This window comes from Hypanus sabinus, chromosome 26 (genome assembly GCF_030144855.1).
Source record: "Hypanus sabinus isolate sHypSab1 chromosome 26, sHypSab1.hap1, whole genome shotgun sequence".
Classification (NCBI taxonomy): domain Eukaryota; kingdom Metazoa; phylum Chordata; class Chondrichthyes; order Myliobatiformes; family Dasyatidae; genus Hypanus; species Hypanus sabinus.
Genome location: NC_082731.1, coordinates 29,925,362 through 29,950,994, shown reverse-complemented (window position 1 = coordinate 29,950,994; position 25,633 = coordinate 29,925,362). Strand labels below are relative to the sequence as shown.

At 43.7% G+C, this 25,633-nt stretch overlaps 2 protein-coding genes across 2 annotated transcripts in view; one reads left to right on the top strand and one right to left on the bottom strand.

Moving 5' to 3' along the window:
- Nucleotides 1–3,360: 3,360 nt before the first annotated feature.
- LOC132381717 (uncharacterized) overlaps nucleotides 3,361–25,633 on the bottom strand; it is a 31,136-nt gene continuing 8,863 nt past the window's right edge. The window contains exons 4-13 of the mRNA XM_059951290.1: nucleotides 22,978–23,292; nucleotides 21,752–22,057; nucleotides 18,215–18,517; nucleotides 17,810–18,127; nucleotides 13,681–13,983; nucleotides 13,277–13,594; nucleotides 6,928–7,230; nucleotides 6,525–6,842; nucleotides 4,895–5,212; nucleotides 3,361–4,362 (exon numbers count right to left, since the gene is read on the bottom strand). Coding sequence (XP_059807273.1) covers nucleotides 3,977–4,362; nucleotides 4,895–5,212; nucleotides 6,525–6,842; nucleotides 6,928–7,230; nucleotides 13,277–13,594; nucleotides 13,681–13,983; nucleotides 17,810–18,127; nucleotides 18,215–18,517; nucleotides 21,752–22,057; nucleotides 22,978–23,292 — 3,188 coding nt within the window. The 3' untranslated portion in view covers nucleotides 3,361–3,976. The remainder of the gene's footprint in view (nucleotides 4,363–4,894; nucleotides 5,213–6,524; nucleotides 6,843–6,927; nucleotides 7,231–13,276; nucleotides 13,595–13,680; nucleotides 13,984–17,809; nucleotides 18,128–18,214; nucleotides 18,518–21,751; nucleotides 22,058–22,977; nucleotides 23,293–25,633) is intronic.
- LOC132381356 (general transcription factor II-I repeat domain-containing protein 2A-like) lies at nucleotides 15,339–17,008 on the top strand. Its single transcript, XM_059950721.1, has 2 exons — nucleotides 15,339–16,459; nucleotides 16,545–17,008. Exon 1 carries the CDS (start codon nucleotides 15,430–15,432, stop codon nucleotides 16,453–16,455), a length of 1,026 nt encoding a protein of 341 aa, XP_059806704.1. The 5' UTR covers nucleotides 15,339–15,429; the 3' UTR covers nucleotides 16,456–16,459; nucleotides 16,545–17,008.

Genomic DNA, 25,633 nt, shown 5'->3' with positions numbered 1-25,633 from the left:
TAACCCTTTGAGGTCTCTCCACCAGTTTCTCTTTGCTTTCAAAGTCTGGTAATGGATTTTGCTTACAGTGAAACTGAACTTATACGTAACTGTCCATCATCCCCTCTCAGTATCTCATTGCGAAGTCCTTGAATTTCCTCCTGTTTGCCGAAAGTCCTTGTGTTGAACTTTTTCCATATGTGGTGTTCCTTGCATACTGCACTCCAGCTGGAGATTCAACTACCACTGGTTTTCCTGTTTTCCTCATCACCCTGTGTGCTATGTTGAAAGGTGTGGCGAATTTGTCCACTTTTTCTTGCTGGATAAGCACAGTGTCCCCAACTTTGACAATAGACTTTTGAGCTCCTCTGTGGCTGTCTGCATACAGCCTGAATTTTCCTCTTCGTTCTGGGTCCTGACCCCGTACTTCCAGTTCTGTTGTGTGTACCTCCTTGATGTGGTAACATCCCTCTCACTTTGTGGTTGTGAGAAGTTCAGGTGGACTTTTCCCCGTGTTGGCATGTTCCACACATCTGTCCACAGTCTCAGTTCACATTTCCAATCAGGCAGGACCTCATCCTTTCCATCAGTGATGTATTTTGGCGCTTCACTTCACCAATTGCCTGAGCCCACTTTGGGCACTGTTCTCAGTCATTTGATTCCATTACTCTTACAATATTCCCTGTAATTGGACTTCTGAATTGAGGTCCATTACCTGATTTGATGGATATAGGCAGTCCATGTCAGCTGAAAATGTTCTGCAGACTGTCAATAACTCCAAGCAATGCAGACACAGACTGGCTGGTCTTGGTCACTGTCAGACAGTCATTGAGTCATAGAAAACAGGCCCATCTAGTCACAACATAACATCCTGTCTCCTATACTCAATACCTTGATTTATGAAGGCCAGTGTGCCATAACATTTCTTTGAGATCCTATCTCCCTGTGCCTCCACTTTCAATGAATTATGGACCTGTGTTCCCAGATCCCTTTGTCTACTGCACTCCTCAGTGTCCTATCGTTCACTGTGTAAGACCTACCCTGGCTGATCCTATCGAAGTGCAACACCTCACACTTGTCTGCATTAAATTCCCTCTGCCATTTTTCAGCCCATTTTACCAGCCGGTCCAGATCCCACTGCAAGCTCTGATAGTATTCCTTGCTGTCTGCTACACCTTCTGTCTTGTGGTCAACTGTAAATTTGCTGATCCAGTTAACCACAATGTCATCCAAATCATTGATAAAGATGACAAACAGCAGTGGACTCAGCATCAATCCCTGAGGCACAGGTCTCCAGTCAGAGAGGCAACCATTGACTATCAGTCTCTGGCTTCCCTCACAAAGCCAATGACTAATCCAATTTACTTCCTCATCTTGAATGCCGAGCTACTGACCCTTCCTGACCACCCTCCCATGTGGGACCTTGTCAAATGCCATGCTGAGGTTCATGTTGCTAACAGCCACTGCCTTGTCTTCATCAACTTTCCTAGTAACTTCCTCAATAACCTCCATAAGATTGGTTAGACACAAAGCCATGCTGACTGTCCTTAATCAATCCAAGTCAGTCCAAAAACTCATATATCTGGTCCCTTAGAATAACTTCCAATAACTTTCCCAGTACAGATGTCAGGCTCACTGGCCTATAATTTCCTGGTTTATTTTTACAGCCTTTTTTAAACAGTGGAACAATGTCAGCTATACCTCACCTGGAGCTAAGGATGTTTTAAATATCTCTGCCAGCCACCAACCCCCTGCAATTTCTGCACTTTCCTTCCACAGGGTCAGAGGGAACATCTTGTCAGGCCCTGGGAATTTATCCACCTTAATTTGCTTAAAGACAGTAAACATCTCCTCCTCTGTAATCTGTAAAGGGTCCATGTCCTTGCTTCTGCTTTGCCTCACTTCTATAGACTCTTTGTTCGTCTCCCAAGTAAATACAGATGCAAACAAATCCATTTAAGATTTCCCCATCCCCTTTGTCTCCATGCAGAGATTACCATTCTGATCTTCGAGAGGACCATCTTTGTTCCTTGCAGTCATTGTGCTCTTAACATATCTGTAGAATCCCTTAGGATTCCCCTTCACTTTGTCTGCTCGGGCAACCTCGTCCATTCTTTTAACCCTTCTTATTTCTTTTTAGGGTTTTCTTACATTTTTTACACTCCATAAGTACCTCATTTGTTCCTACCTGCCTATACCTGCTGTCCACTCCCCTTTTCTTCTTAATTAGCGCCTCAGCATCTCTTGAAGACCAAGATTTCCTAAACCTGTCGTTGTTGCCTTTAATTCTGACAGGCACATACAAGCAATGTTCTCTCAAAGTTTCACTTTTGAAAGATTTCCACTTACCAAGTAGACCTTTGCCAGAGAAAAGCCTGTCCCAATTCACACTTACCAGATCCTCTCTGATACCATCAAAATTGGCCTTTCTCCAATTTAGAATCTGAACCTAGGAACCAGATCTATCTTCTTTCCATATTTATTTTGAAAGTAATGGCATTATGATCAGTAGATGCAAAATGTTCCCGTACACAATCTTCTGTCACCTGCCCTGTCTCATTCCTGAATAAGAAATCAAGTATCGCAGACACTCTGCTGGGATTTCTATGTACTGATTAAGGAAACTTTCTTGAATACATTTGACAAATTCTATCCCTTTTTTAGTCTGAGAGTCCATGTCAAAATGTGGAAAGTTGAAATCTCCTACTATCACAACCTTATGTTTCTTGCAAAAGTCTGTGATCTCCCAACAAATTTGTACCTGTAAATCCTGCAGACTGTTGGGTGGTCTGTAATATTGTCCCATTAATGTGGTCATACCTTTCTTATTTCTCATTTCCACCCATAAAGTCTCACAAGAGGAGTTCTCCAGTCTCTCCTGATGGATGACTGTTGTGACAATTTCCCTGACTAGTTACACCATCCCTCCCTCTTTAACCCCTCCTGCATTGACGTGTCTAAAAAACAACAGAACCCTGGAATATTGAGTTGCCAATCCTGCCTCTCCTTCAACCAAGTCTCACTAATGGCTAGAATATCATAATTCCATGTGTTGATCTATGACATGAGCTCATTTACTTTTCCTACAATACTTCTTGCATTGAAATAAACGCAGCTCAGAACATGCTCAACCTTCTAATTCCTGCCATCTGATTCCCCAATCTCTCCACTATCTGTCCTGACACCTTGGTTCTCAACCCCTGCAACTCTAGTTGAACCCGTCCCCACCCTCACGATGCAGCATTAGCAAACCTTCCCACCAGGATATTAGTCCCCCTCCGGTACAGATGTAAACCGTCTGCCCTGACAGACAGATGTTTTACTGCGCCATTACAACACAACAGTTCCCAACAATGATACGTTTCATTCAGTTAGTGACACACAGGCACGAGATGAGGAGCAGCCAAGTTAGTGGGGACAAGGAGTCCTCAAACAGTGATCTGACATCTTTGACACAAATATATTGTCTGGTCAGTGGTTGGCACTCTCAACTCTTTGTCAGATGGCCGTAGGTTCAAATTTCTCTGACCATTTGTTGACAGCTGATTGTTGGGATTCCAGATGCAGGAAGGGTTTAGACACCATAGATACAAAGATTACTATTTCTCCCTGAGTGTGCGTCACCCACCCCACCTCATGTTGAAAGTTCCTTATTTTCCATCACCAAAAATCACAACCAAGACATACTTATGTCATATTTATTGAACTTGGATCGGTACATTGACAGATACAAAGATTTAATACATTGTGCCATCCCACACAGGGTTGAAATCCATTCAAGCATGGCAGAAGAAGGTCTGAGAATGTACACACAAATTCAGAGATTTGGGCTGAATCATGTTTATTGTTTAATTTGGTTCTAGATCTTAATTTCATTTTTAATTATTTTAAAAGGTCCAGCTTTTTATCATGTTTTAAACAGCTAAATAATCCTCTCTGATAACTAATAATCATAAAACTAACAAAACTAGGGTTTCATGGATTGAATCACACAGTGTTACACACAAGATTTAAAACTATCAGTCAGAACAAGTGAGACGTTGACCAGGGTGGGTTTGCTGTGAGATTTATTGATGCTTCGGAACAGGTTGGTTGTGAGCGACTCATGACCCACCACACAGGAGAAAGTGGTGCCGCTCTTCCACTCCTCAGGAGAAACCTTCAGCTGACTGGTCATTGTGTTCCAGCCTTTTCTGGGGTCCGTGGTCACCGGCTGGTTCACAAACCCTGTCTTCAGAAGGGTGTCATTGGCCATCCAGGCCACATAGATGTCTGCGGGAGAGAACTTGGTGACCAGGCACATCAAGGTCCCAGTCTGATCGGTGTCTACCTCATCCGATGAAGGTGGGAGGAGGTAGACCTGAGGACGAGTCACAACACCACCTGGAACAGAGAGAATCTCAGTTAGAATGAATCTTCCAGTAATTCCCTCCTTAACCGACACATTCTGGTCTTGTAGCAACGTGAACAATTTCTAAATCTGAGAGGCTTTACTTTATCTGAACACAGCAACTCGACAGAAAGTGGAACTCAGCCCCTGGACTTGTATCATCCTGTGCTGTTTGTTCCATCTCCCCTGGAGCAGGGGTGGCAGTCTCAGCTGTGTACGTGTAGAGGGAATGAGAACCTGTGGAACTCTCTCCCACAGAAAGCACTTGAAGAATTATCATCTAATACATTCAAGAATGGGTTGTATATACTTCTTCATGTGAATGGGTCAATGGATATCTGGAGAAAACAGGGATAGGGATTGAATTTGGATGATCAGCCGAGACCAGATTGAATGGTTGAGCAGATCGAGAGACCCAGTGACCTGCTCCTGTTCTCATTTTCTATAGTCTATCACAGTGCTGGATGGTGATAAATCTGTCCAATTGCTGAGATTAGACTCACACTGAATTCTGTCCACACGTACCTGTGTTCTTCCTGATGGATTTCTTCACCGGTGTTGGCAAACTCTTGTCTTCTATCACACACGAGTACTCAGCCCCATTGTTCCAGTCTGCAGCAGGGACTGTCAGTCTGCTGGTGATCTTGTCTTCACCTCCATTGCTGTCTGGACCCAGAGTCCTCACCCCATCTTCCTTCCTTCCATCCACCTGCCAGGTTACACTGAATCCCAGTAAATCACTGTGAACCACCTCACACAGAATGGTCGCTGTCCTTTTCGTCCAGATCTCTTCGAAGGAAGGTTTGCTTAAAGTGACTGAGGGGTGGGTATCTGAACAGTCATCTGGGAGAAACGTTGAAAATTATTATTTCATCATTCCCCAATGGACGTTTGTCACTGACAAGACCAGCATTTCCTGTTCATCTCTGGTCAGTGATTTTCCAGTCCCATCAAGATGAGATGAGACCCATCAACACTGGTGAAGGAAGGAATCTCCCTTTTTGAGCAGACAGGGTAAGTACCCTGAGTGAATGTAAATGAACACGATTGGCCCTTAGATTTTTTTTTGTAGTTCCATGGTCACTTAAATTGTTACCAGCAATCTATTAAAACAAATACCCAGCATTTCAGAGCGTGTCCATAGAACGCGAAACAGAGAAAAGTTTTCCATAAAAATATTGCAGAAAATACACTTCCTATTTCAAAATTTAAGTATGAGAAATATTTAATTTTAGTCACAAATATAAAATGCACTTTTTTCTCTATTAGGTGTAACTAAAATTCGCTGCTGCTTTGTCAGAATGTTGTGTGTTCAAGCTGCCCTCCAGAGGCTTCTACACATTGTCCAGGCTGACTGTTCCCACACAGGAGCAGAGGGAGAGCTGCTCTGCTGGAAATTCAGTCACAACCGAGGCACTAATTGAAGGCTGGGATATTGCTCAAAGGCAGTGGGAGAGAGCATTTTCCTGAAGACAGGTAATGGGGATCTCCAGGGTGCCTGTCCAGTGAAATTATCTGGATTCCTGTCAAGTTATGGAAACATTTTCTTAGATACAATTATTTCTGTGGTGAAGTTCTGAACAATGTTGGTTGAGAGCAGAAAACAACAAATAATTGTCCGATTTAAGCGAGATTAAAAAGATTAAGGCATTGAGACTCGGGTATTCAACTCACTACTCTGTGAGGCTTCACTCATCTCAGCACTGAACTGACTCTGCAGCTGCGGCCTGCAGCCATCGGCACTCACCTCAGCACGGAACCTGGCTCCGTGGCCGTGGCCTACAGCCATCAGTCTCCTGCACCGGTTGCAGTGCTGAACTGGTGACGTGGCTGTGGATTTACTTCAGGGCACTCTGCGGTTCAGGTTCTGTGGATTGTTTGTTTGAATCTTTTTATTGTTTACACAATTTGTTCTTTCTTTTTCACACATTGGACTTTTGACTCTGAAGTCTATTGTGTTTCTTTGTTTTGTGGCTGCCTGCAAGAAGAGTTTGTATATGGTGCACATACTTTGATAATAAATGTACTTTGTACTTTGGACTTTATCAGTTCACTCACATAACTAAACCAGGGCTGCACCGTGATTTAGCGTTGACCTTGAATTCATAGCACAATGTAAACAATTTCGATAATGGGGTGAGTCCCAGGACCCTACCTTGGACGTTCTTCACTTGCTTCTTGATACGGGTGTTGGAGGGGGGATGAATCACTGTACAGCTGAAGACTGATTCTGTCTTCCACTCCTGTAAACTCACGGTCAGGAAGTGTTTGGCACTGAAAGTCCACCCCTGCTCCAGAGTGGTCGATGTAGCGCTGGTGTTGGAGGTGATCACGGTGCTGCCTTTCTCCCAGATGACATTTATTTGGTCCGGGTAGAACCCAGAGACCACACACTCCAGTGTAGCTGTTTTCCTTTTCTTGGTCTCTTCCTGAGTTGGAGGCAGCAGTCTGACCTTGGGACTTTTTATCTCGACTGGAGGAGACAAGAAAACAGAAATGTCAAACATTTTGACTCAGGTAACTAATGCTGGCCATTTAATCGCTGGTCTCCTGCCCACCTTTGGTACTATTGGTCTGCGCTGACACTCGGGAAGATGAAGGAGATTCCTGAGCAGAGCACTCGTACTCCACCCCACTGAACCACTCCTCCACACTGATCTGGAGTTCACTGAGCACTCTGTATCGGGACCCGTCCCTCTCCGCTTGATGGGTGTGAATTCCTTTAGTTTTCTCCTTCTTGCCCACGTGCCAAGAGATGTGGATATCTTCGGGATCTGCACAGAGAACCGTGCACTTCACAGTAGCAGTCTTGTCGATCCATATCTCTTCAATGTCGGGATTTTGAATAAAGACTGACAATTCTGTGGATAAGAAATGGAAATGCTCAGAATCTTACTGGAGATATTTCTATTGGTTGTGTTAGGTCAAGACAGATCATCAGTACATGACAGGTGCATTTAATGCAAATAGAATAACCAAAACACCCAGGACTGAATCACGTGTCTCATATTCCTGTAAGTTTTGATTGAGAAAAGAAAATCAGAACAAAGGATATGATAACTAGGTTTCGAATCCCTTTCTAATAACTGTACCAATTGATTCACTGTGTGATGGAGCTCTGTGAGACAGAGAAGCTTGCAGATTTCTCAGCAGAGACACAGCTCAGTATATTCTTTGCTTGGAGACTCAGTGCCATTGATCAGTAACAATGAACACTGTGAATCAATGAGAATCCCTTTCTCCATCTGGGCTGAGCCTGGGATTCACTCATTTAATAACTTCACATCTCGACAGTCCAGTCTTACTGTGGCTGTGCCTCTCCCCATCTCCGCAACCTTCACAACCCATAACAAACTTTAGAAAACATTGTTTTCTTTCAACTCCGCTCAATCATACACCTGCACTACTTCTGCTGGTTTCTGTAGCTTTAGCATTCTTGCTTACAAACACTGCAGCCTCTGTCTGTCTTGAAATGAGCAGCAATGATCAGAGTGTATCCATAAGTTAGGGACTGATGAACTGGCAAAATGGGTTCAAATCCCAACCCAGTGGATGGGAGTTTAAATTCAAATAATAAATGAATAAAATGTAGACTCTGGGAGAATTTGTAGTATTTGCTGCGGTAACTTCTGAAAAGAAATCTCGTCTGGTCTGGTTGCTATGTGATTCCAGACCGGCAGCAATACAACTGAACTTGAATCACCATCAGGAACGAGCCAGCAAGTCCCTCAGTTCTAGAGCAATCAGTGATTGATGGGAAATGATAAATTAATAAAATAACCCTTTGTTCAGGTTAGTGTCACTTTTGTGTAATTACACTCAAGTGAAGTTGTTGAGGTCATCTCCCAATGCACTGTTGGTCAGAAAGAACTACCATCTATAGATTAGTGAATTTGGATGAATCAGGACAGCGGAATCAAACAGACCTATTGTCTTTATTCTTGCCGTGTGTTTGAATGTATGGAGGCTGCCACTTTATGACGAGACTCTATGACTTCCATTTTGTGAAATGAAGTTGCTTGGCTTGATCAGTGTTTTGAAGTAGACAAAATGATGTGCTGGACTGCCCAGGCATCATTTGCAAAGAAGAAGACATATGTGAGATGTTCTTTGGTTGGATATAACATGCAGGTCTGTGATTGTTGGGGTTTGTCTCTGCACTGTGTGATCAAGCTGATTGCTGATTGAGGACAAAGAGCCATAGATTACCTGTTGTCACTTCTCGATCAGAACCAATAAGAAGGTGTTAGAGGTCAATCAGGTGAGTTTAGCAAATATCACTGGAATGTAACATTTGAATTGGTAAGGGATGAATTTAAAGGCAGATGCTTCAAGTGTGCTGGCAGCCATGGCTCCGTAGGAGATTCGCTATCGTGGATATGAGGTGCCTCATGGATGTGGAGATTCAAAACGGGGCGACAAGGAACATGTGGCTAGCAGCAAAGTCTCCTTTTTAACTGGTATAATCTTTTTAATATTTGACTGTTCATGGAAGGTCAGGGAAACTCAGCAGGTGTGCACACAGGTTTTGGTCGTGTAAGATCACATGTCTTACATTGAGACAATAAAGGTACTTGTCGGTAAATCCAATTCTCTCTGTGCCTCCCTGATCATTATTACAAGGAGTGATACTTGTAACATCACTATCATCAGGTCACTTACACTGCAGCTCTCTGCACTTTGTGTACACCATTTACACACTCGATCACCTTCGGGAACGTGGGTGTTTTTGCTCTTTGACATTTAGTGTGGAGGCTGATTGTGTCACGGTTGAGTCCTTCAGTGAGACTGTGAGTCAGTGTCTTTGTCTGAAGAAAGAGCAGATGTAACACACACTGTCCAGTCTGACTGGGACGGATCATCTGACAAAGTATGATGTGGAATTCTTAACCTTTCTCATGTCAGTTAGATTATGAGCAGTTTTCTTTTAGAACAGGAAATCTGTGGGTGTCGTCTAGATGATTATTGTTGTTGTGTAATATCATAAATATGCAAACCTAGGTGTACACCAAAGGGTTACTGAATTGTGAATCTCAGATTAATCAACACTGTGATGTTGTTAAACATGAACTTTTTCTGCAGGTTTCTCAGTTATGTCCCATATCAGCATGGTGTTGAGGATCAGCAGTCCCTGGGGAACGCGATCCCCTCATAAAACCTGGCAGTCAGGATCAGTCCTCTTATTGCTGAATGCTGGTGTTATCCCACAAGAAGCATATAATTCTGTAAATGGTTGAGTAATTCTAACAAAACGTTCTCCTTTGTGACATTCCTTGGGATCACCGACTGAGTCAATTTGGAATTTCTGCCCCGTTCACTTTCATCACCTCGTGCCTCACAGCCACTGGGTAAAAAACAGGTTCCAGTTCTTGCTGACTGGAGTCAGACAGAAGGGAATCTGGCCAAGGAAAGTGGAATTGGGACCTGAGTCACACTGAATCAACAATGTACACAAATGAATGAGTGTATGGACAACCAGAAACACAAGAGATTTGACAGATGCTGGAAATCTTGAACAACACACACAAAATGCTGGAGGAACACAGAAAGCCTGGCAGCATCTATGGAGGGAAATAAACAGTCGATCTTTTGGGCTGAATGGCTTCACCTGTACTGGAAAGGAAGTGGGCAGAAGCCAGAATAAGAGGTGGGTGGAGTGAAGAGGAATACATACTGTCAGATGAGAGGTGAGACCAGGCGAGGGGGGAAGGGTGTGGATGGGGAGGGGGTATGAAGTAAGAAGCTGGTGGAGGATAAGTGGAAGAGATAAATGGCTGAAGCAGAAGGAATCAGATTGGACGGTAGACCGTGGGGGAAAGAGTTCAGGAGGAGGGGAAGCAAATGGAGATGATGGGCAGGTGAGGAGAAGTGAAAGGATGAGGGTGTATCTAGCATGGGAATTGGAAAAAAATGAATAAAGGAGAGAGGGGGTGATTACTGCAAGTTGCAGAAATCAGTATTCACGCCATCAGGTTGGCAGATAACTGGATGGAATATGAGGTCCTAACTTTGGCCTCACTACGTCAGTAGAGGAGGCCACGGACAGACATGTCAAATTGGAATGGGAAGTCAAATTGAAATAACACACACAAAATGCTGGTGGAACACAGCAGGCCAGACAGCATCTATAAGGAGAAGCACTGTCAACGTTTGGGGCCGAGACCCTTCGTCAGGACTAACTGAAAGGAGAGGTACTAAGAGATTTGAAAGTAGTGGGGGGAGGGGGAGGGGGACAAATTGAAATAGATGGCCATGAGGATATTGGAAAGTCAAATTGAAATGTGGAGGGGAGAGGCAGTTTAAATCATGTGTTTTCTTCTCTATCAAACATCCATTCCAAAGGATTCCAGCGGCAGGTCTGGAATCCTGTAAGTAGATTGTAATGAAATTCATTGACGAATTTTATACAGAACCAATCACTTTATTTCACACTTTCCTGCTGAACAGTGATACTGTTGGGTAGAACCATCTGAGAATGTTGCATTGAGATTACTCTGGTAAAAGAACATTGGCAAGGGCTTCGAAAAACTGCGGGGACATTTTCCACCTGGAAATAGAAAATTCAGTAATGTCAGCATTAAATATTTTCACATCTTTTCCTGTGCTTGGAAAAAAGGGATTCCCACATATTCCCACTCTCTGTCCTCTGTATATCGCATCCTGTCGGGGTAAGGTTATGTCAGCCATGATAAATGTGTGTGCTCGCTGAACCTGGTCGAGGATCTGAGGACACAAGGTCACAACATTCACGAGGATTGGGCATCAATTCAAAAGTAATCCAGGCACCTACATTTCAGTGAGTGGACAATCGACAGAAGAGCCTCTCAGGAAACAGTGGAAACAGTCTGGAGACTGAAGCAAATACAAAATGGCAGAGATATTTCTGAGGAACTAACACTGAAGAGACAGTGAAAAGGGAAGAAGATTTTCTCCAGATTGTAAACATGGGTGTGAGCTTTGCTCACTACCTTATTTTCATTATAACTGCAAATAGAGACAGCTAAAGTTATTGAGACAGAATGGACAGGTGACCTAATCTTATACCTTTCCTGCCCAGTAGATGGGGTTAAAACTGCTAGTGATAAGAGTTGATTCAAAGTGCAATGATTATCTGTACATCACTCAACGAGATTGATAGTAGGGACAGGGCTTAGTTATATAGTTCTGTAAATAAATGAATTATCCTTCAGACATCACTCTCCCTCTTGATACGTCATGTTGACTTCATTACTGAAACCGGAGGGTGTGTGATTCACTTCACAAGTATATTTCTGTTTCCTGGTCAATTACTGCACAGACAGTGTCAGGTAAGCAATAAGGTCTGAGAGTGCAAGGGAGAGCAATGCCTTCTTGGCATATCAATTGTGGAAGAGATGTGGATCGATAAGACTGGTATCGTGAAGTGCACGGTTCTCTGTACAGATCCCAAAGATATCCACATCTCTTTGCATGTGGGCGGAAAGGAGAAAACTAAAGGAATTCACACCCATCAAGCGGAGAGGGACGGGTCCTGATACAGAGTGCTCAGCGAACTCCAGATCAGTGTGGAGGAGTGGTTCAGTGGGGTGGAGTACGAGTGCTCTGCTCAGGGATCTCCTTCATCTTCCCGAGTGTCAGCACGGACCGATAGTACCAAAGGCGGGCAAGACACCAGCGATTAAATGGCCGGCATTAGTTACCTGAGTGAAAATGTTTGACATTATCTTTGTTTTCTTGGTTTAGAATCCGTTTATAAACACTGTAAATTGGCTCACTGTGAGATGGAGCTCTGTGAGACAGAGTAGCATGCAGATTTCTCAGCAGAGACACAGCTCAGTATATTCTTTGCTTGGAGACTCAGTACATTGATTAGTAACAATGAGGGGAACCAAATGGGGATGATGGGCAGGTGAGGAGAAGTGAAGGGGTGAGGAGGAACCTGGTACAGGAAGCAGAAAAATGAATAAAGGAGCAGGAGGGAGATTATTGGCAGTTGCAGAAATAAGTGTACCATCAGGTTGGCAGATATCTGGACAGGTCATGTTCTGTGGATAGTTTCTGTGAAGGTATTTTCTGAGGTTATTTCTATGGTGAAGCTTTTGGATAATGTTGCCTGAGAACGCAGAAAAAACCTAAGACTGGCTGATTTTATCACCTAGCCAGATTAAAAAGATAAAGACGTCAACACCAAAAATGAAAGCTGAACTGAGGTACTAATTGGAGGCTGGAATATTGTTCAAAGTCAGACTGTTCAGTAAAATGGTTTGCATTCTCTTCAAGTGATGAACTATTTTCAGAGATGCAATTATTTCTCTGGTGAAGCTTCTGGATTATGTTGGTTGAGAGCAGAAAACAATCCAAAGATTTGTTGATATTACTACCGAGACAGATTCAAATGATGAAGGCATTGAGGCTGAAGTCGAAGTTGGAACCTGTATTCAGCTCACCACTCTGTGAGGTTTCACTCGCCTCGGTACCAAGCCGACTCTGCAGCTGCGGCCTGCAGCCATCGGCACTCACCTCAGCACTGAACCTGGCTCCGTGGCCGTGGCCTGCAGCCATCGGTCTCCTGGACCGGTTGCAGTGCTGAACTGGTGACGTGGCTGTGGATTTACTTCAGGGGACTCTGCGGTTCAGGTTCTGTGGATTCTTTGAATTTTTGTTATTGTCTGCACAATGTGTTTTTTTTTCTCACATTGGATGCTTGACTCTGAATGCTATTGTGTTTGTTTTCTGAGTGTCTGCAAGAAGAGAATCTCAAAGTTGTATATGGGTGCACAGACTTTGATGATAAATGTACTTTTTACTTTGAACTTTATCAGTTCACTCACATAACTAAACCAGGGCTGCACCGTGATTTAGTGTTGACCTTGAATTCATAGCACAATGTAAACAATTTCAATAATGGGGTGAGTCCCAGGACCCTACCTTGGACGTTCTTCACTTGCTTCTTGATACGGGTGTTGGAGGGTCGATGAATCACGGTACAGCTGAAGACTGATTCTGTATTCCACTCCTGTAAACTCACGGTCAGGAAGTGTCTGGCACTGAAAGTCCACCCCTGCTCCAGAGCGGTCGGTGTAGCAGTGGTGTTGAAGGTGATCACGGTGTTGTGTTTCTCCCAGATGACATTTATTTGGTCCGGGTAGAACCCAGAGACCACACACTCCAGTGTGGCCGTTTTCTTATTCTTGGTCTCTTCCTGTGATGGAGGCAGCAGTCTGATCTTGGGACTTTTTATCTCGACTGGAATAGACAAGAAAACAGGAAACGTCAAATATTTTGACTCAGGTAACTAATGCTGGCCATTTAATCGCTGGTCTCTTACCCACCTTTGGTACTATTGGTCCGTGCAGACACTCGGGGAGATGAAGGAGATCCCTGAGCGGAGCACTCATACTCTACCCCACTTAACCACTCCTCCACGCTGATCTGGAGTTCACTGAGCACTCTGTATCGGGACCTGTCCGCCTGCTGTTGTTGTTGGACAATTCCTGTAGTTTTCTCCTTCCCGCCCACGTGCCAAGAGATGTGGATATCTTCGGGATCTGTACATATAACCGTGCACTTCACAGTAGCAGTCTTGTCGATCCACAGCTGTTCAATGTAAGGATTTTGAATAAAGACGGACAATTCTGTGGATTAGAAATGGAAATGCTCAGAATCTTATTGGAGATATTTCTATTGGTTGTGTTAGGTCGGGGGTCGGCAACCTGCGGCTCCCGAGCCATTTGTGGCTCTTTCACCTCTGTGCTGCGGCTCCCTGTGGCTTTGGGAAATAATTGGTCAGTATTTAATTAAAATGTATTTTATGTTAGTTTGTTAGCTTTTGAAATGTAATTCTAAATTTGAAGATTATGGTGATCTTGTACAATCTAAGTGTGGCGACACATTTCCTCACAATTAGCCAGCATTCCGGCTAAGGGAGATAGCCTACGGGGGTTTGTGAGTACGTGTCTTTTGCAACATCTGCGTCCATGGGGGCTGGGTTGAGGGAGGCTTAAAAGCAAGGCTGTTTAGTTCGAATAAAGTTATTCGACTGCAGTTTACTGACTGCGTGAGCACACCGCTACAACGTGTTTTTATCGCTATTAATATACGTCACCACTGCCAATACCTGACACCCGCCAGTGCGCGATTTCTTTAATTTTTCGATCCAAGGTAAGCCAACTATGGAGAATTCTAAAAAAAGAAAAGTGACTGAAGAAAACAGAACGTTTAATGATACGTGGACAGATTCATTTGCTTTCACTGTTGACGAGACTGGTTTACCGGTATGCTTAATATGCAATGAGAAACTAGCAAACAACAAAAAGTCAAATGTCGCAAAGCATTTCCAGAATAAACACGCAGCCTTTGCTCAAAAATATCCGGATGGAGATGAGAGAAAAAAAGCCGTTTCGGAACTGATGCGGAAGGTTGATCTGAGCAAAAATCATTTCCAGAAATGGATGAAGTCTGGAAAATCAACGACATACGCCAGTTATATTGCCGCTCAGGAAATAGTCAGGCACGGGAAGCAGTTTACAGATGGTGAATATATAAAAGAATCTTTCATTAAGATTTCAGAACATCTATTCACGGACTTTAAAAACAAGAGTGAAATTGTGCAGAAAATCAGGGATATGCCCCTCTCTGCAAAGACTGTCAAAGACAGAACCATAAAAATGGCAGAAGACATCACAAGACAGCAAATTAAAGACATCAATTCAGCTGTGGCCTACTCGATTGCCTGTGACGAGTCTAAAGACAAAGGTGATATTGAACAAATAGCGTTGTTCTGCCGGTATGTAAACTCTGCCGGGCCACAGGAAGAACTGATTGAGTTGATACCTCTAAAAGACCAAACACGGGGGGAGGACATCTGTGAGGCTGTCTTGAATTGTTTAAGAGCCAAAGGAATAAAGACCACCCATCTGGTGTCAGTAGCTACTGATGGGGCACCGAATATGACGGGAACGCACAAGGGATTTGTGGCTTTACTGCAGAAGTCGCTGGACAGAAAGCTGCTGACTTTTCACTGCATCTTGCACCAAGAGGCACTGTGCGCTCAAACATTTCCTCCGGAATGCACAGAAGTAATGGATGTTGTCATTCAGATTGTCAATAAAATAATGGCAAAAAGTTTAAATCACCGTCAATTCCGTTTGTTACTGGACGAGCTGGAAAGCGCATATTCTGATCTCCTGCTGCACAACAAAGTCCGGTGGCTGTCCAAAGGGGAGGTGCTGAAACGCTTTGTCGCGTGTCTGGAAGAAGTGAAAACTTTCCTGGGCAGCAAAGGGCTCACCTTTCCTGAGCTGGAACAGCCAGAGTGGTTGGAAAAGCTACACTTCATGGTAGACATGACAGCGCACCTGAACACGCTGAACACAGCTCTTCAGGGGAAAGGACGTACAGCCCTACACATGTTGGAGGATGTTTTGGCATTCGAGCGCAAGTTGACAGTGCTTGCCAGAGATTTACAGAAAGGCACTTTGTCTCACTTCCCCAATTTGAGAGAGTTCAAACAAGGTCACGACATGATAATTTCGGAGTATTTACATTCTGCAATCATCGCAATGCAAACATCGTTTGGGAAACGCTTCTGTGAGTTCAGAGAGGAAAAAAACACATTATCCTTCCCGGTCACTCCCTTAAGCATCGATCCTTCCCTACTGAATACGACTGCATTGGCAGGTGTGAGTCAACCTGATCTTGAGATGGAACTGGCCGACATAGCCGACAAAGACATATGGGTGTCCAAGTTTAGACGCTTGACAGCAGACCTTGAAGATGTTGCCCGTCAGAAGGCCGTTCTTGCTCAGAATCACAAATGGAGTGATATTGAAAACCTTCCAAAACAGGACAAACTTGTGTTCGAAACATGGAATGCTATGCCCGACAATTATGTAAACATGAAAAAGTATGCGCTTGGAGTCCTGTCGATCTTTGGATCCACATATGTATGTGAGCAGGTGTTCTCCAACATGAACTTTATTAAAAACAAACATCGCGCACGCCTCACAGATGACAGCTTGCGATCCTGTGTAAAGATGAAGGTGACGTCATACAGCCCTGATGTGCAGACGCTGTGCGCTGAGGTCCAGGACCAGAAATCCCATTAACCAAGTATGATAAATATTTTAATTGCCTATTATTTTATGTATATTCATATTTTTTCATTGTTCAGTGAAATAGTCCTTTTATTTTTCAGGCTGACAGCTGGCTGATGTTATTTTTGGTTTGCTGCTGGCGGAAAATTTAAGTTCGGCGTTTTTCATAAATACAAGAAGGACTCAAATAGACATTGAGTATTTTACTTAAAAGTAACTTTCAACCCAACGTCTTTTTTTCGGAGTTCAAAATGTTTTTGTTGCATGCAGAAATGTAATTTCGTTTTCTCTGCAGGAGTTCATCAATTTCATAAATGCAACACATTATAGTTTGTTTATACATAGCATAAAGGCAAAAAAAACGTTGTATGCAGTGTTATTTCATTTTAAATGTCAAACGGGTTTTGCGGCTCCCAGTGTTTTCTTTTCTGTGGGAAACGGGTCCAAGTGGCTCTTTCAGTGGTAAAGGTTGCTGACCCCTGTGTTAGGTCAAGACAGATCATCAGTACATGACAGGTGCATTTAATGCAAACAGAATAACCAAAACACCCAGGACTGAATCACATATCTCATATTCCTGTAAGTTTTGATTCAGAAAAGAAAATCAGAACAAAGAATGTGCTCACTAGGTTTATGTTCAAAGGCAGAGGGAGGGATCATTTTCAAGACAAGTATCAGGGATTTCCACAGTGCCTGTCCAGTGAAATGTTATGGATTCCCCTAAAGTTACGAAAAATTTTCTGGGATACAATTATTTCTGTGGTGAAAGTCTGGATTATGTTGGCTGAAAGTGGAGAACTAATTAAGATTGGTTGATTTTATCACCTCACCTGAATAAAAAGCTGAAGACGTCGACATCACAAGTGAAGGCCGAACTGCTGTTCATCTCACTACTCTGTGAGGCTTCCCTCACCTCAGCGCTGAACTGACTCTGCAGCTGCGGCCTGCAGCCATCGGCACTCACCTCAGCACTGAACCTGGCTCCGTGGCCGTGGCCTGCAGCCATCGGTCTCCTGGACCGGTTGCAGTGCTGAACTGGTGACGTGGCTACTTCAGGGGACTCTGCGGTTCAGGTTCTGTGGATTGTTTGTTTGAATCATTATATTGTTTACACAATGTGTTTTTTTTCACACATTGGATGGTTGACTCTGAATGCTATTGTGTTTGTTTAGTGAGTGTCTGCAAGAAGAGAATCTCAAAGTTGTATATGGGTGCACAGACTTTGATAATAAATGTACTTTGTACTTTGAACTTTATCACTTCACCCACAGAACTAAACCAGGGCTGCACCGTGATTTAGTGTTGACCTTGAATTCATAGCATAATGTAAACAATTTCAATAATGGGCTGAGTCCCAGGACCCTACCTTGGACGTTCTTCACTTGCTTCTTGATACGGGTGTTGGAGGGACGATGAATCACGGTACAGCTGAAGACTGATTCTGTCTTCCACTCCTGTAAACTCACAGTCAGGAAGTGTCTGGTACTGAAAGTCCACCCCTGCTCCAGAGAGGTCGGTGTAGCGCTGGTGTTGGTGTTGATCACGGTGTTGTCTTTCTCCCAGATAACATTTATTTGGTCCGGGTAGAATCCGGAGACCACACACTCCAGTGTGGCCGTTTTCCTTTTCTTGGTCTCTTCCTGAGGTGGAGGCAGCAGTCTGACCTTGGGACTTTTTATCTCGACTGGAATAGACAAGAAGACAAAGGAAACGTCAAACATTTGCGTCAGGTGACTAATGCTGGCCATTTAATCTCTGGCCTTCTGCCCACCTTTGGTACTATTGGTCCGTGCTGACACTCGGGAAGATGAAGGAGATCCCTGAGCAGAGCACTCGTACTCTACCCCACTGAACCACTCCTCCACACTGATCTGGAGTTCGCTGAGCACTCTGGATTGGGACCCGTCCCTCTCCGCTTGATGGGTGTGAATTCCATTTGTTTTCTCCTTCCCGCCCACGTGCCAAGAGATGTCGATATCTTCGGGATCTGTACAGATAACCGTGCACTTCACGGTAGCAGTCTTGTCGATCCACATCTCTTCAATGTCAGGGTTTTGAATAAAGACAAACAATTCTGTGGATTGGAAATACAAGATTTTAGAATCTTAATGGAAACTTTTCTCTTGGTTGTGTTAAGACAGACAGATCATCAGTACATTAGGGTTATATTTACTGCAGAGTAGAAGAAACACACCAGGTTGATTGGTGTGGTACACACTGCTGCAGGGTTTAACAGAGAAAATAAGATTAAATCAACATGACATTTGATTTAAATCTTGTTGCAATGACTGTAATCAGTGAGGCTGAGCATTGTTTAGTTACTGTGTAACACAGTGACGGAAAGATGCATGCAGATTTCTCAGCAGAGACACAGCTCATTACATTCTTTGCTTGGAGACTCAGTGCCATTGATCAGTAACAATGAACACTGTGACTCAATGAGAATCCCTTTCTCCATCTGGGCTGAGCCTGGGATTCACTCAGTTTAATAACTTCACATCCTGATATTCCAGTCTTACTGTGACTGTGTTTCTACCCATCACGGCAATCTTCGCGAAGTCAGGAAATGTTGCATTTGCCCAACTCCAGTCACTCGTACACCGCACTCCTTCAGTTGGTGGCTGTGTTTTTAGGTGTCTCGCTTGCAAACACGGAATCTCACTCAGTAAACCTCCATGGTTGATTCCAGTCACTCCTGTTTGAAATGAACAGCTGTGGTTGGAGAGTCTCCATCAGTTGCTGGACTGATGACGTGGAGACTCGAGCTCAAATTTCAATCTGGCAGTGGGAATTTAAATTTAGTAAATAAATGCATTCTGAACTAAAAACATGCATTACTGGTGTGGACTGTGGAAGGATTTGCACTGTCATAAAACCCATCCAGTTCACCATTGTTGTTCAGGGAAGGAAATCTTTCGTCCATATCTGCTCTGGCTGACATGTGACTCCAGACCTGCAGCAGTGCAGCTGAACCTTCATCACCATCGGAAATGGCCCCACAAGTCCCTCAGTTCTTGAGCAATCAGCGATGGACATGAAATGCTGCCCTTGCCACAGCCCTCAATACTTCTGACTGGGTTCGTGTCATTTTTTTTGTGATTGTGCTCCGGTGAAGTTGTTGGGGTTTGAATATGTCAAAGGAAAATTCTAAAAGGAAGTGATGATGAATCCCTGTGAAGAAAGGAAGTGTTTGGAACAGTAACGTAACCCATAAAGTCACAGAAATCTCCCACTTGCTACTGATCGGGGATTGTTTCCAGACTACATCCTTTCACCCATTTCAAAACCGAATCACTGGAAGGGGAATGGAATGGAATGAAATTTGTTGCATGTTCTCCCAAAGCAGCATCGTGGAATCAGTTACACAGATGACTACATGCTCTCTGTGGCATTGAGAGGCCCGGCTACATTGTTCTTGATTGATTTCACTCTCGTGTGTCTATGCAGAAAGAGTGAATCTCCTTGTGCTGGGTGCTCAGTACCCATGGCCGCTGTTAGAGCTCACGTTTCACACACACTGACCGTGGGATGGAGTCATCTTGTTTGGTGATGTATGCTAATATCTATTTCTCAGCCTCCTTCCAGGTCCGACAGGACCCCATAAATACATAAATACAGATGCTGGAAATCCAGAGTAACACCCACAATAGCCTGGAAAAACTCAGCAGGTCAGGCAGCACCTATGGAGAGGAATAAATAGTTGACATTTTGAGCCGAGTTGTGTTGAAGGGTCTTGACCTGAAATGTTGACTGATTATTCCTCTCCATAGATGTTGCCTGACCTGTTGAGTTCTTCCAGTATTGTGTGTGTGCTACTAACAGAGACTCTGTTGTTTGATAACGTCAGATGTTTTCCATTCAGTAGCCCTTCTCTTTGTGACAAAAAAAATGGTGAACAGCTTCCTTCCTAAAACACCAGTGGGTTGTTCTCGGTCTCAACATGGACCCTAATGTTGCATGGTGAGGAACTTGTAAAGAGTGGTGGATAGACACTGTGGATAATCTGTGAATTTAGGTTTAATCCATGTCATGATGATGTCAAAGGCATATTTATTAAGATGTTCGCCCGTATCCTTTATCAGAGAAATGGCCTTGATGTGCTGCTGTTCCAGACACATTTTGATAGTTGTTTCAAAGTTTGTTGAATCTTGGTGGCCAGAGGTAGTAATCCCTTCTTTAATAGTTTAATAGTTAATTGGCAGCCCTGAGATTCAAAACATTCTCCTCAAGATCCCAAAATGCTAATATTATTCTTCTTGTATTTTACATATTAGCACTGGGGCATTCTTTGTGGTTACTAAATTCTTCTTTTTGACTGAGATCCGTTTCTGGGAGATGGGTCAAGGGAACTATGCAGGATTTTCGTCCACAACTTCTGAGACTGAACAGGACAATAAATTGATCCTGTGTTCTTTCTCTCCATTTTGCCCCAGGATTAATATTAAAGGTTCATCCAACATTTTACTGCACCAGTGAGATATTTAAATTCCATCCTCCTCCTCCTTCCCTTCCTGCCCCACCAAAAAAAAAGCTTCAGTTCTTGCCATCTGGAGTCAGATTCCTGAACAGAACTGGTCAGCACTGGCGTCTGAGTCACAGTGAACCAGCAATGTCAATAAAAGAAATGGACGAGCTAGGGGACAAGAATCTGAATTGGTTGTTATCACCACCTACTATTACACTTTGATCCCAATGGATAACATGTGTTTGATGTAACTCCACTAGAAAGGCTTGGATGAACATCAGCACACATTTCGAACAATCTTCACCTGGAGCTGGAAGATTCACATAATTGAGCATTAGACTGCGGAAGTTCCATATTTTCCCAATACCTCTTCTATGTTTTAGGAAACTATAGGGATGAGGTCACACAAAGCACAGTAGGCTGCTTCAACTTTCCCCGCACTATACAACATGAGGAAGTAAACCAAATTTCAGGAGTTTGGGGTCATTTAAAAAAAAACCCAGGGTTCGACATTCCAGTAAGTTCACAATCTATTGAGTAGCCACTAGAAGCAAAAGCAGAGTTTGGAAACTTGGGAAAATAATAATTGGGACGTCTATTTTCCTCGATGCCCCATTCTCTTAACCCGTGACATAGTGGAAACTAAAACTGTGAGAGTAAAAGGAGGATGGTTTCCACCCTGATGTTGGGTTAAAAGTAGGGGCAAGTTCAGTGTCAGAAAACCAACCACCGAACATCTTTTCTCTCCCACTAATGTTGACGTTTTGGACATGAACTCAGCCTGAGCTCAGTACAAGGCTGAGTTGTAGACGGTAAATGGGTTTCCCCACAGATACCACTCACCACTTTGATATGTCACGTTGATGCTTTTCTGGAAATTGGAAGGTGTGTGGGTCACTTCACAAGTGTACTTGTCTCCACTGGTCCACTGGTCCATCGGCACCGTCAGGTAATTGATGGTTTCAAAGGTTGAGCAGTTTCTCATTGTCGAGGGGAGAGTGGTACCCATTTGAATGGATCCAGCTTTTCTCCAGGAAACCTGTATCTGGTTGGGATAAAATCCGGATATCAAACAGCCCAGGATAGCTTGTTGTTGACTGTGGACATCCTTCAAGGTTGGAACAAGGGAACTGATCTCTGGAGGCTGAGCTGTAAAACATTATTATAACTTTAATTAAGATCAACTCTATCACCCCAACATCAGGGGCAAAATTCCCCAACAGTAACCCTCTCCACAATGCTGCTGATTTACCCCTGCCCATTGACATGGTGAATCCACAGTGAGACGCTGTGACTGGGAGGGCTGTCAGTATAACTGAGGTCTCGCAAACAGAGTGTGCCTCTATGCAGTGATGAAGGGGAAGGGTGGGTAAATGAGGTTGAGGTACATCGAGTTGTTTGGTGGAGTGGGCACTGGCAGCAGGAATCCAACACCTGTTGCTGTTTGTAGGCGAAGATGAGGTGGAACTACTTTCACTGGCAGGAGGCTTGGGAACAGACTTTGGTTCAAGAGGCCAGGCAGATACCAGGAAGTTTTCACAAATTCACCCAGTGTTCAACTCTGGAAGTGGGTGATGTAAATAGATTATTTGGGAATTTTCCTAAGGGAAATGGATATGTATTTCAATGGGAAATACTTCCAAGGCCAATTGGAAATATCAGGGGCAATGGGGCTGACTTCATCTCCTACATAATTCTGGCAGAGACAAGATGGGCCAAAGGGCATTCATCTGCCCTGGGTGATTCTATGAAACATGAAGTGAGGCAGGACCTGCATGAAGACTCAACAGTCTCGCTCTGCTGTGATTCAATCCACCCAATATTCAGTTTCCTTGACATTAAAACTGCAGAACTAATCACTCAGAGTGGTTCATTTCAGGCTGAAAATGCAACAACTTTGCTCTCTTCCAATTTCATACCAAGACTCATGACTTTCCATTTCATTAGCAACACCACTGAGAAAGCAAATATACACAAGAATTCATGACTCCCCGCACTAGTCAGCAAAGGTTTCTGCCCAACTCCTGAAATCAGTGAAATTTTGGATACAAATACTATCTTATACTAACTTCTGACTTGACGTCTCTGCACTTCAGCTTGTTTTATTTTGTCTGGCTTGTACCCTGCCTTGCAGGTGTAGACTTTGTTGCTGTTCCAATCTGCTGCAGGAACTCGGAGCAAGCTGCTCATCATGTACTTCATATTTTGCCCCAGGACTACTGGGCTCTGCTTGATCCCAGCTGTGATCTCTCCAGTGTCAGTGGACCATGTTGAAGTGATGCTAGTAGACTCAAAGTCCTTCACCAAGCAGAGGAGGCTGACGTCTTGTTGAGTTTCTGTGCTGGTGGACGAGGTGATGTAGACTGATGGCATGGATTTGACATCTGAAAAGTAAATAAATTCATGCAGATTTTGCTGTAAATAAATGCATTGCAGTCAGATAAAACTGAAGAGATGTTGTTGTGTTTTAAAACACAAAATCCATGTCCAACTGCACTTACTGATTTAAACTAGAGTGTTTGTGAGGTGTAAGGACGTGGGATAGAACCCACTCCGCTGACCTGAGCTCACACCAGTGTTGTAATGATTGACTCTTCAGTTAAACCCAGAGCTAATCATTCTTCCCCATAACAACATTAGCTGTTGGTCAAAGGAGTTTTCATGAAACAAAGTATTGTCTACTGAGGTATTTGAAAAATCAAGCTGTTTGAGGTGCTGTTGAATGGAAGAGTTAAATGAGGATGCAGTAAATATTTGCGCTCTGTCTCCAGCACTAAATGTGAGACTGACTTGTGGCTACCAATGTATTAAACTCTGCTTCCGAGATTTAATTCAACTCACCAAAGCAGCACGTGATGTCACACATCATGATAAATGCAAGCAACCCCACAGATTCAACATGAATTACTGACCCACCTGTCGGTACTGATGATGAGGGTGAGAAACAAAATGGGTGTGTGGAAAGACATTGGCCTGGATGACACCGGCAATAATGAGAGCGATTTGGAAATCCTGAGCCAATGCTTGAAATGCTGCTCGATGTTGATGTATTTCCCTCAGTGCACACCTGATGGGGGGTGTCCAGTGAGACGACACGAGGCTGTGGTAATTCCTCACCAATTATCATCAAAACCCCACTTGAAACAACTCGGTCTTTATCCACTTCCCTGGAAACGACTAATTGTTGATTTAATGAAGTAACTCACTGACTCCAATTACATTGTTTCAGGTATTCCTGAGTGCTATATTTAACTAGCGGAATTAGTTAACATTTTTTAAAATGTTCTTAATGTTTGAATATTTTCCAATCTAGTTTGAAAGTTCAGTGTTCCAATGGCTTTGACAGGAGAATAAGTGATGGGATGTGTTTTGACCAGTTGTCAGAATTATCTTCAGTGGAGTTGTGGACAGGGCTTGTTCTGACCCACCTGCTTTTCCCTGCTATTGACAGCTAAAGTTGCCAACAAGAGAGGGTTGAGTGGTCCCGGGAGCAGGAGAGACAAACAAACACATGGATTTGGAGCAACAGGAGGTCAGTCAGCCCCTCAAAACCCCTCTGCCATTTAGTAAGGGAATGGCTGATCAGGAAGTGACATTGAAGGCACACAGAGTAACCTCTTGCTTATCAAGTATCTTCAATCACTGACATGAAACTATTCAGACACTCTGCTTCCACTGCTGTTTGATAAAGACTCACAACATTCAGTGAGAAAAGTGTTCAACTTGTCTGTTTTAATCACACCATCTCTTATTTAGAAATAATGATCCCCAGTTCTTGATTCTCTCACAAGAGGAAATATCCTTTCCACATCTCATCTGTCAAGAACCTTATAATCTTAACTGTTTCAGTGAAGAATTCCTCACACGGAGTGCCAGAGAAATTCTGAATTCACAAAAAACAAATTTATGTTGGCGCAGTCAGGATTTTTGGGATGGGGGGGCCAAGTTCAGTCTTAACTTGGTGTAAATGGACTCAGGAAAAGCAATTGGGTCATAAATCAACCTCAGTGTCTCTCCATGGTGGAACAGGTAGAAGAGGATCAATGCATCCACCCATTGCCACGTGGCTCAGTGCCTTGCTAGTCTATGTTGTGATGTCAGTGTAAAGGCTCCACCCTTTCTTTCGAAGAACGTGTATACTTCTTGTTTACGACTGTGTCCAGCTCACAGCATTCCCGATGTTTTGGCCTTGGTGAAGCAATGTTTATTCTGCACTGTTGGGAAGTGAGTTTGTCTTGTCAACAATACATATCAAGGGTTTCCTGGTTCTAATTAACAGTCAGGATGTAAACCCACCATCCCTGGAACCAGTCTAGTGAATCTTTCCTGCACTCACCCTATGGTTAGTTCACTCGATCATGATGTGCCGTGTCATGTGTCTTTCGATGACCATGATTGGGAGATTTTTCTACAGAAGAGGTTTGCCATTGACTTCTTCAGGGCAGTCTTTACAAGATGGGTGAGCCCAGCCATTATCAACACTCTTCAGAGATTGTCTGCCTGGCATCAGTGGTCACGTAACCAGGACCTGTGATATTTACCACCTGCTCCCATGGCTTCATGTGACCCTGATCAGGGACTGGGGTGGGGTGCTAAGCAGGTGCTACACCTTGCCCAAGGGTGACCTGCAGGCTAGCAGAGGGAAGGAGCGCCGTACACCTCCTTTGGTAGAGATATATTTCCACCCCATCACCCCGTACCCGAAGGTAAGGAGTTCAAAACTAT